This window comes from Lathyrus oleraceus, chromosome 6 (assembly GCF_024323335.1).
Source record: "Lathyrus oleraceus cultivar Zhongwan6 chromosome 6, CAAS_Psat_ZW6_1.0, whole genome shotgun sequence".
In the NCBI taxonomy this organism is placed as follows: Eukaryota; Viridiplantae; Streptophyta; class Magnoliopsida; order Fabales; family Fabaceae; genus Lathyrus; species Lathyrus oleraceus.
This window is the reverse complement of record NC_066584.1, coordinates 62,817,985-62,829,545: the sequence shown is the minus strand read 5'-3', so window position 1 is coordinate 62,829,545 and position 11,561 is coordinate 62,817,985. Positions and strand designations below refer to the sequence as shown.

The 11,561-nt window shown below is 36.5% G+C and overlaps 2 protein-coding genes across 2 annotated transcripts; both read left to right on the top strand.

Annotated features, from left to right (window-relative positions):
• Positions 1-6,157: 6,157 nt before the first annotated feature.
• On the top strand, positions 6,158-7,534 carry LOC127094036 (uncharacterized). The gene has a single exon (XM_051032907.1). It carries the CDS (start codon positions 6,158-6,160, stop codon positions 7,532-7,534), a length of 1,377 nt encoding a protein of 458 aa, XP_050888864.1.
• Positions 7,535-7,765: 231 nt separating this feature from the next.
• LOC127094035 (uncharacterized) lies at positions 7,766-10,231 on the top strand. The gene has a single exon (XM_051032906.1). It carries the CDS (start codon positions 7,766-7,768, stop codon positions 10,229-10,231), a length of 2,466 nt encoding a protein of 821 aa, XP_050888863.1.
• Positions 10,232-11,561: the final 1,330 nt, after the last annotated feature.

The window sequence follows — 11,561 nt, the reverse complement described above, 5'->3', positions numbered from 1 at the left end:
TGCAAAGGATAAGCCTAAGAAATTCTTTTGAATTTGAGGTTGAATTTCCACTGTTTTGAAATTCAAATCTCCAGGAATCCATAGCCTTTCAAGCATCTAATCCTTCTTCTGCAAGCAAGTGGAGTGAGACCAAGCACAAGCAAGATCAAGACCAGTTGAATCCAGACCTCCATTGAAGGTATTTTCCAGAAATTTTGAACTCTTTGATTCTCTCAAATTCTTGTTCAATTCTATTGATTCTTTGGTTGTCTAAAGTCCTACCAATGTAGGCAAGAAGATTCAGTTGCTTTGAGGCCAAATCGAAGCAACTCAGTTCATGTACCTCAAATTTCAACTCCATGTATCTCTCAATATACTTGGAGTTGGAGTGAATTGAGGCCAGATTCGAGCTCAATGCCATTTTTTCTTTAAGATCATGTCCTTGTTTTTAATTTTGGTGATGGTTGATGGTGGACCAGTCCGGTGAGGTCCACCGGAGAAGATGACCGGAGCTCTGGCTCCGGCGATGCGTTGGCAAGTCTCTGAACCACATGATCCACTCATTTTGTTTTAATCCTAGGCGTTGGTTTTGATTACCAAAGTTGCCACGCGCTGACTAAGGACTATGGTGGATAGCGTGCTCCTGGCCACTTGATCTGCCACCTCAATTAATGAGGGAGATCAAGTGGTCCACGTTTTTTCTGATATTTTAATTTTCATTTTATTTGCTTTATTTTCAATAATTCATATTAAATTCAATATTGAGCCAAAAAATATGGGACTTTCACCAAAAAAATTCAAATATTTTTCTCTTTCATATTCTGAATTAAAATTATTTTTTGGATCATTATTAATATTTTTCATGAATTAATTGATTTTGCATTTGTTTTTAATTGTTTAAAAATATTTTTAAATGTCCAAAAATTATGAATTTTTTTCTGCAAGGTCCTTTGACCTTGTTTGACATATGATAAATCTCATGGCCATTTCTTTGGTGTTTTGATGAGATTTTAGGAATTGGACAAATCATATTTAATTTAAATGCACTTGTCACACCCCAAATTTTACCCCTAGATTTCATAATCATTTTCATCATAGACATCATTCATGCATAGCTAACCTCAAGATCAAGATATGCCTGGTTTGTTTCATATGTGAATTAGGGTTTCCCTCAAAGAGCTCAAAGGATTGAATAGTCAAAGTTTTGGATTAATCATCAATAAATCAAGTTCTCATACACTCAAGATATCTCTCTTCATCAACAAATAAGGGTATTATGTCCCAATCAGAAGTGCATCAAGCTTCACTTTCATCTGGTTCAGTAATTAGGGTTTCTCAACAACATTCAATTTCATCTGAGAATTTAGATCAAGACATGATCTCAAGCCTTAAGACATCACTTAACACACTAAAGTACATCTTAGGTCCCATCCATGATGTTCAACTGGCTCAAGAGTTTGAATTCATTGAAGATCAAGAAATTCAAATTCATCTGATACACAATCAGTGCACTACAAAGTCAAACCTTTGACTTTTGAGATTTATGATCAAATATGAACTTCTCAAGTTAAATTTCATGAGTATATGCTTAATTGATGAATTTGATCAAGAAAAATCAAGATAAATGAGGTTACTTGCAAAAAGGGCAATCTTGAAAATATTGAAAATTTCACCAAGTATCCAAATTTCATGTTCAAGTGCACTACTTTCTCAAGCCATAACTTCCAATCCGAGCATCCATTTCCTTTGCTACAAAGCTCAAATGAAATCTCTTGTTCCATACTTCAACCTTGTCCTAGAGGGTTGATTCCATAAAAGTGCAAGGATTTTGAGTTATGAGGACATAAAGTTGGTGTCTCAAGTTGAAACACTTAGAAAAAATTTAAGTCAGCTTTGATCCCTAAAAAGTGATAAACTTTACAGCCAATTTTCATCATGATCCACTTTGATTTAGGAAAAACTCAAAACATGAAAGTTGTAGAGCATGTTTGGGTATTTTTAAAAGGTACAAGTACATTTTTTCCCATGCATGAGCTGTGAGTTTCGAAAATGGGAAGTTGGGGTTCCAAACTTGAATTTCAAGTCATGTTCATGATGAATTTTTGGAGGAAAACCATTTCAAATGTGAAGATCTCTTGATTGCAGGTCCTCTTGTGTATAAATCTCTCCATAATCAGATGTTTATATGAATCCTAAGTGCATTGCACAAGGAGTTGAGGTTTTGTCCATTGCATTATACCATTTATGGGTGAATTTGCAAAAGGTCACATTACTACTTTGATAAAGCAAGCTTTATGCCAACTACTCACTCTTTCACCCTTGAAACTTGTCCCTAAAGATCACAAACAATCTTAAGATATCAGAAGCAATCTTGTAGAGTCTAGGGAAATATGAGAAACCCCTCGAAATCCAACTATTCATGCAAACTTCTCATTCATTCTCAACCAAAACCATAACTTCAGAACTTTTGTTTCTAATCAGTTCCAATCCTCACTCTTTTCCTATAAATAGATGGATCCCTTAAGCCTCAAAACACACAACAATAACCCCTCAACACTTCATCAAACTCCCATTCCATTAGAATTTGGAAAAACACACTATTATTGCAAGTTCTCTAACCAAACTTATTATCCACGTGTATATTCCAAACAAACACCACAAATCATCTCTAGACATCATTTAGAGCTTGTTTAATCACTTGAACAAGTTTTGTAGCATCTATTTAATCATTCACCCTTTCACTTCTTCACTTTGCAAGAATATTTGTGTGAGATCATACAAGTTGTTTCTGGCCATTCTCATTGTTCAAACACTATCCTCAAGGACCAACAAGGCTGGTAGAATCTCTCTTTTATCTCTGTAGTAGCTAAGAAGAAGCATTGGACTTTCTCCAATAGGTAAGTGCACTTACACTTGAAAACTCTTGTTCATGCATCATTCTTGAATATTTATTGAAGTTACAATGTAGTACATAGCGTGTTTGTTGTATGTTTGCTACTATATGCATTATACCATGCTCATGCATTAAGATTTTATTGTTTAGAAATTAAAAGTGCAGCTCTGGTTTTTGCCTTGGCACGCTTTATACATTGAGTTTTAGGATGAGATAATGACACCATTAGATTCCTTGCGAAAAATAGAGCAATTTAGGTTCTTACGGTTTTTAATTTCATGGAAAATTAAGAGAGTTATGATAGTTTGAAGTTTTGAGAAAAAAATAATAAAAACATGCAAGAACATGAGGAAGAAGATGATGAATTGGTGTCATTTTCCAGTTTCTGGAATCGTTTTATTATATATATATTAATGTTTGTAAATAAGTTAATGGATGTATCACTGCCCCAACGGTTAGAGTGTGTGTGTGTGTGTTAAGGCTTTGTGTGTGCAAGAGGTTTGAGGTTCAAATCCTGCTTGGTTCAGACCCATTTTTATTTATTGTTTTTTGCCTATTTATTTTTGTTATTTTTCATAACTTTAAAGACTCATAACTTGATGATCCCTAAGCCTTTTTGACCCACTCTTTTTGCTATGTGTTCATAATTTTGTCTATTTTATTATGGGGAAAAGAAATTTCAGAATTTAAATATTTTTCACATACTTATACTTGTCTAAAGTTGGTACCTTTTTAGGATTGTTTTAGGGTTTCAAATGACTTTCTTTGATTGATACTTTAATTTTTCTTTATCACCATGACTTGTATGAATGTTTTGAATCATATATGAACTTTGTTTGATGTTTTAATATTTTCCTTTTGGTTTTGACCTAATTTTGACTTACTTTAATGTATGCTTACATGTTTATGTGCTTTGAACTTTTGTTACTATGCCATGAACTTTTGTGTGTTTATTTTTCCATGGATCCATGATTAGCATGTCATTCTTTCCTGTCTTTTTGAATCTTTGTGTGCATTTGTGCCATTGTGTTTGTTTATTGTTTATGTGTTTGCAAATTCTTTAAACTTGTAGTAACATGTCTTTGTATGACTTGTATGCTTACATGTTCAAACTTTTTGTATGATGTTGAACCTTTCTTTGTGATCATATTGAACCTTAACATGCATGTATTTAATACCTTAAATTGTTTTCATGATCAAGTTGATGTTATGTATAAACCATGTCTTACTTCATGCATACACATGTTCATTCATACTTATTATGACATCCATATACATGTTCATGAATTTTTATGTCATTCATCTTTGTTTATTCATGATGATATATCCATATCGTTCATATTCATGTAACTTTATACATCTTTGATTGATGTTGTTGTACCTTTCTTCATGTTCACATGTTGTACATATGTGTATACATACCATGCTTGATATTATTATGATCATGCTTTCATATCTTTGTTAATGTCATGCTTGAACATCTTCTTTATCATGTGTTTGTTCTTGTTGATGTCATGTATGAACATCTTCTTCATTTGATTATCTTTGTGGATGTCATGTTTGAACATCTTCTTCATTCTTGTTTGTTCTTGTTGATGTCATGTATGGACATCTTCTTCATTTGATTATCTTTGTGGATGTCATGTTTGAACATTTTCTTCATCCTTGTTTGTTCTTGTTGATGTCATGCTTGAACATCTTATTTACCATTTGTTTATATTTGTTGATGTCATGCTTGAACATATTTCTTTATCATGTGCTTATATTTGTTGATGTCATGTTTGAACATCTTCTTCATCTTGCTTATATTTTGTTTATCTTTTTTCCTAAATCCAAGGGAAAGACCTCTCTATTGACTTAATGTCATAGGTAGTTTAGCAATCCCTAGTTTCCCTTTGACCTTGTTAGAGTCATTCTCACTTTCAACTTAGATTCAAGTAAGAGTTACTTGGTAACTCTTGTAAGTATGTTTGTTATGAACACTTACTTCCCCTTTGGAACCTTGATCACTACCAAGTGTTCTTTCACCCTTATTTAGGTGAACTACGGTTGCTCTGATTCCATCCTTATAAGGATACGTAGGCACATGACCGCGAAGTTTTGGCGAGCAAACTTAATAAAACTTTTAGGTCCTTCCCAACAAAACATTTCCAAATAATAACATAACAAAAATACTTTCAAAAGGTTCCTATAGGATACTATAGATACTAAGGATGCTAATACCTTCCCTTAGTATAACCAACCCCGAACTTTAGATCTCTTCGCATTGTTTTTACATTGCACAATTAGGGTTTTATTCGATCTTTTCCCTTTCCCTTGGATAAATTAAAGTTCGGTGGTGAACATTTAATGTTTTGTGATTCAAGTTAATACAATAGCTTGATATTCGATTCTCACCGCGACAGAAATGGCGACTTCACTGGGGACACATTGAAAGAGGGTTAAACTTATTTTGATTATATTTGTGTTGTTATTATTAGTTGTTTTCCTTATTTGTTTGGACCTTTGTTTTGGGTGATCCATAGTGTGGTGAGGTAAGTCCTAACCCGGACTTAAGTGTACATAAATAAGATAGGATGTGGTATAGTCAAGAAGGCTTATAGGGAGTTTAATCCCGAACAAGCTGACTTGAGAATCCACCACTCATGTGGAGGTTCCCTTTACAATTAGTATTGTTGAGCAAGCAATTGTGAAAACACATACTATATTGATTTGGGTAACCTGAGAAGCTGAGGACCTTAGTAACCCCCTTTACCCCACTTGGTCTTTAGGATGTAGTGCGATGACTATGAAGGTGTAAATCTGAAATAGTTGATACGCGATACTACACTCAAATTAGATTCTCTTGAGAATATTATTAACTCCCGAGTAATTGGCGTGTTGATAATATCCGAAAGATGGGTCGATGATTTTTGGGAACCTTTGTAGAACCCGTTGTACAGGTATAAAATAAACCCATAGTACATTTGGGATGGTTAGACCCATGGCCTCATGCTCGCAACGTCGAACCTTTGAACCCTATTTGTGTGTGACCCTTGTTTGTGTGTTTGTGCATTCGTGCATCCATGCATCATAAACATAATTTCTTTAACAAAGTTTTCAAGGAACTTAGGAACTTTTGTTGCAAACATTAGGTTTATCATGGATTTTGGAAGGAAAAAGACTTAAAAGTACACTTTCAAGAGTCCTAAGTTAGAAGACCTAAGGAGATTGGGATCTTTGGTTGTTGACACAGAGGCTTTCAGAAAAAGATATGGACATTTGCTCTCTCTTTTGAAGATCAACATGGCAGATGGACTTATTTCTACTTTGATTCAGTTTTATGATCTCGTGTATCACTATTTCACTTTCCCCGGCTATCAGCTTATGCCAACACTTGAAGAATACTCTCATTTGATTGGTGTTCCTATTTCTAGTCAAGCTCCATTTTCTGGTTTGGAGGAAGATCCCAAAGATCAAGACATTGTAAAGGCTACTCACTTGAAAATCTCAGAGATCGGGGATCACATGACCACAAAAGGAAAAATGCTTGGTTTGACAGCTAAGTTTCTAATGGACAAAGCTCAGTATTTTGCTAGAATAAGGAGTGTGGATGCTTTTGAGGCTGTTTTTGCTCTACTTATCTATGGATTGTTCCTCTTTCCTAGTTTTGATGACTTCATTGCCATGGATGCCATCAAGATCTTCTTAATAGGAAATCCAGTTCCTACTTTGCTTGCTGATGCCTATCATTCTGTTCATATGAGGAATTCTTACAGTGGAGGAATGATTACATGTTGTGTGCCTATGTTGTACAAGTGGTTTATTTCTCACTTGCCTAGGTCTCATGCTTTTTGGGATCTTAAGGATGGTCTTTTGTGGTCACAGAAGATTATGTCGCTCACACATTCAGATATTGTTTGGTATAGTCGTGACTATGATGGAGTTAGTATCATTGATAGTTGTGGAGGATTTTCTAATGTACCTCTCCTTGGTACAAAAGGAGGCATCAGTTACAACCCAATCCTAGCTCGGCGTCAACTCGGTTATCCAATGAGAGATAAGCCAAAGAATATTCACTTGGAGGGTTTGTTCTTTAAGGAATGTGAAGATTGCAAAGCGCTCAAAGAGAATATTGTGCACACTTGGCGCCATGTTCATAAGTTAGAAAAGAAAGTCTTAGGGAAGACAAATTGTGTCTCCTTAGAACCTTATCTTAAATGGGTGCAAGATAGGGCCATCAGCTTGAAAATTCCTTATCCTCGCCAAGAGCCTTTGCCTTTAGCTGACAAAGAACCTACCTATATCTTCATGAATGATGCAGAGAAGTTGAAGATTGCTTTGACCAAAGCGTATCGAGAAAGGGGCGCTTGGAAGAACAAGTATCAAATCATCAATAATGAGGATGAAGAACTTCAAAGGAAGTTGAAGATGAAGAATGAAGAAGAGCTCTCCAACAAGAAGAGGAAGGTGCAAGAGGATTTATTTTCCTATGGCGTTCAGTCAAACACTCCTTGGAAGTTGATCGAGGACAAGCTTGTGCTCGAGAAGGCTAAGATGGAAGAACAAATTAAGAAGCTCAACTTGAGGCTACTAGGGAATCTCCTTAGGACTTTACTTAGGTTTTATTTAGCTTTGTTTAGAACTTTTGAAAGTGTACTCAAATTTTGTAACTCCCTTTGATTAATGAAATGAGTTTTTTTTGTTCATTGTTATTTGTCTTTTGATGTTTGCAATTATCTCTTAAGTTCCTTGAAACTTTTAAAATTTTGCATTTTGATTGCATTCATGCACATGTCATCACACTTGCATTTTTTATCAAAATAAAAACTCATTTTCGTCATTTCTTCTCCAATAGTTTCCACACCGAGACCCTCACACCAGTACAACACCAGAGCTCAAGCCCGACGTAGAATGGTCGAGCAAGAGAAAGAGATGGGAAGAGTCAATGAAGAGCTTACAGATATACGTGGGAATATAGGTCAAATCATGGAGATGTTGCAAGTAATACGTGCAAAGATGGATACTCAACCCACAATTGTTTCTGAGATCGTCAATCTGGTGATTACTCCTCAGCCAGCAGTTACTACTCCAGCAACTTGGCCTCCCTTTGGTCTTCCTTATGGTTTTGTGCCTCCTCCTCAAGGACAGTCCACTCAACACACAGTTCCATTAACTACTGAAGTTAATCAAGTGATTCCTACTTTTGCACCCACTGCCTTGCACACTCGAGTTCAACCGTACTTCGATGATCATCAACAAGTGTACGATATACCTGATATGTCTGAAGAAGGTGATGAAAGACATGAAAACCTAAGAGAAAATGTTGAAACCATTGAGAAAAGGCTAAGACCAATGGAAGGTGATCAGATCTTTGGTGCTGCTGCCAGAGAAATGTGCCTTGTATCTGGATTGGTGATCCCCGCAAAATTCAAGACACGCAACCTTGATCAATATGAAGGAGCTACTTGTCCTAAAAGTCACCTCATCATGTATTATAGAAAGATGGAAGCTCACGTGGACAATGACAAACTCATGATCCACTGTTTCCAAGACAGTTTGAAAGGTGCCTCTTCCAAATGGTACTTAACCCTTGATCAGACTCGCATCCGTTGTTTCCAAGATTTGTCTGATGCTTTCATCAAACAATATAAGTACAATATGGATCTAGCTCCTGATAGAAGGCAATTGTTGAGCATGTTCCAAAAGGATTCTGAATCCTTTAAAGAATATGCACAAAGGTGGAGAGAGACTGCATCTCAAGTGGAACCTCCATTAACTGAAAAAGAATTGGCATATTGGTTCGTCGACACAGTGCGACCAGAATTTTTTGAAAGGATGGTGGGAAGCGTGACTGCAAGTTTTTTTGACTTGGTGGCCGTGGGTATCAAAGTGGAACTTGGCTTAAAAAATGGCAAGATGATTATTTCATCTAATAATTCCAACAATAACAACAATACCAAGAAATTCTCTAGTAGTTTCCATAAGAAAAAGGAAGGAGAAACAAATGCAGTGATGGGTAGTAGAAGAAAGAATCAGCCTTGGAAAAAGCAACAATATTTTGCTCAACAACATTATGTTCAACAACCACAATTTTCTCAACAGCCGTATGTAGTAGCTATTACACCGACTTTCAATCATCAAGTCCTAGTGCATCAGTCAACTCAAGCAGTTCCGATCTTTCAAACAACACCCAATGTTCCAACATATCAACAAGCGCCCAACGCTCCAGCTTATCAACAAAGGACTCCAGCTCCGCGCCAAAATGCTCCATTTCAAAATAGAAGACAAGGTGGAAAACCTCTGATTCCTCAGATCCCCATGTCTTACACTGAATTATATCCGTCATTGTTGAAGAAAGGGTTAGTTGTTCCGAGACCTTTGGGACCTCCACCAGATCCTCTCCCACCATATTACAATCCCAATGCACATTGTCTGTTCCATGAAGGTTCCCCAGGGCATGATTTGGAAGGTTGTTATGTCTTAAAACATATTGTGAGGGAATTGATTAAGAAAAAGATTCTTTCATTTGGGGATACCAGTCCGAATGTCAAAAATAATCCTTTGCCCACTCATGGGTCTGTAAATGCTATTGATGATGAGTCTGATGAAGGTCTAATTCTGGATGCAACCAAAATCAAGACTCCGCTCAGAGATTTTCATGCAAAGTTAGTGGAGGCAGGTTTATTGAAGAATTACCATAAGAGTTGTGAAGAATGTACTATTGGTCCTAAAGGATGTGAAATGGTCCGAAAGGATATTCAAGAATTGATTAACCAAGGTGTGTTGCAAGTAAGCGGTCGTATGAAAAAGAATGAGGTAGCAGTGATTGAACCCATCTTCAATCTACCTGAGTTAAGTACTACAACACCAATCTTCAATATTCCAGAGCCAATATTCAACATTCTAGATTCTACTTTTGTTAAGCCAATTTTTAACATTCCAGAATCAGTTGAACCAATCTTCAATATGCCTAATCCAGTGGTTGTCCAAAGGCCTAGCTCTTTTCCTTTTAAGAATACTAAAGCAGTTCCTTGGAAGTATGATACATCTGTGGTTAACCAAAGGTCTGACAAAGTAGGTCATAAAAAAGGTCTAAATATTGCAAGCACTGATATAGCAGTGGGAAGTAGAATGACTCGCAGTGGTTACATTTATACCCCTCAGTTCAACTTGGCTCCGCCAATTCCACCAAAAGAAACCACCATTACTGTTACCGACAAAGGCAAAGAGGTGATCACAAAAGATGAAGACGCTGAATTTCTGAGGATTATCAAGAAGAGTGATTACAAGATTATTGATCAGCTGCATCAAACTTCTTCAAAGATATCCATTTTGTCTCTTCTCATGAGTTCTCCAGCTCATAGGATTGCCTTGTAGAAATTGTTAGCTCAGGCTCATGTCACTCACGACATTACTATTGATCAATTTGATGGGGTCATTGCCAACATTACAGCATGCAACCATCTCAGCTTCAGTAGAGAAGATTTGACGAAGGATGGCCAAGACCATAATCGTGCTTTACACATATCTGTGAAATGCCAAGAAGATACCCTAGCAAGAGTCCTTGTGGACATTGGCTCCTCTCTGAATATTTTACCTAAGAGGACGCTCGCTAAGTTAGCATATCAAGGGACTGAGATGAGGCCAAGCGCATTAATTTCAAGGCATTTGATGGATTGAGGAGGACCGTCATAGGGGAGGTGGAGCTTCCAATATTAATTGGTCCACATGTGTTTGAAATTACTTTTCAGGTTATGGACATCAACCCAAATTATAGTTGTTTGCTTGGAAGACCGTGGATTCATGCCGCTGGGGCCGTGACTTCCACCTTGCACCAAAAAATGAAATTTGTTATTGGTGATAAGTTGGTGATTGTGTCTGGTGAGGAAGATCTTATGGTAAGCCACCTCTCTTCGTTCAGTTACATTGAGGTTGATGAGGATGCTTTGGAAACTTCTTTCCAAGCTCTTGAAATAGCCAACACTGTCCTTATGGAAGTCGAAGAACCAAAGGAGAAGGGTATTCCATCTGTTGCATCATGGAAGAAAGCAAGATCAACCATCAAGGAAGGAAGTCCCGAAGGTTGGGGAGATGTTATTGATTTAAAACTAAAGCTAGACCATTATGGGTTGGGTTACAAACCAACCAATGTCAAGAAGGAAGCATCAACCTCCATCGAAGGACGTCCGAAGACTATCCAAGAAGTGTTTGTCAGCACTAGATATCAAGTCAATGCTATTGATGAATATCTTGAAGATGAATATTTGAGCAACCTGGTGTACCAATCTGATGTGGCTTTGAACAATTGGAAGGCAATTGAAATCCCAAAGATGATTCCTTTGTCAAAGTAATTTGTTGTTTTCCTTTGTTGTTTTCAAAATTCCATAGTTATGCCCAAAGCTATGGACTATTTTGTAGGGCCACCCTTTACATTTTCAAAGATTATATCAATGAAGGCATTTTGTTAAATTCTTGTTTGTTCATTTACTTCTTTTTCTCTTTCACTTTTAAAAGAAAAATGGCAATCTTTCAAAACCATTAAAATAAAAATCATTTTCCTCTTGCATTCCTTTGTTTTTTTTACTTTTAATAAAAACAAATGATTTAAACATGCAGAATAAAAGAAAACCATGTTGAATCCAATGACTCTACTTTCACTCTTAACTTTGATTCACCAATCTACCAAGCTGAAGAAGAGGGTGAGGAA

Excerpts from the sequence above, each read along its gene's own strand:
- LOC127094035 (XM_051032906.1), top strand. The coding sequence starts at position 7,766 with ATGGTCGAGCAAGAGAAAGAGATGGGAAGAGTCAATGAAGAGCTTACA.
- LOC127094036 (XM_051032907.1), top strand. The coding sequence starts at position 6,158 with ATGGCAGATGGACTTATTTCTACTTTGATTCAGTTTTATGATCTCGTG.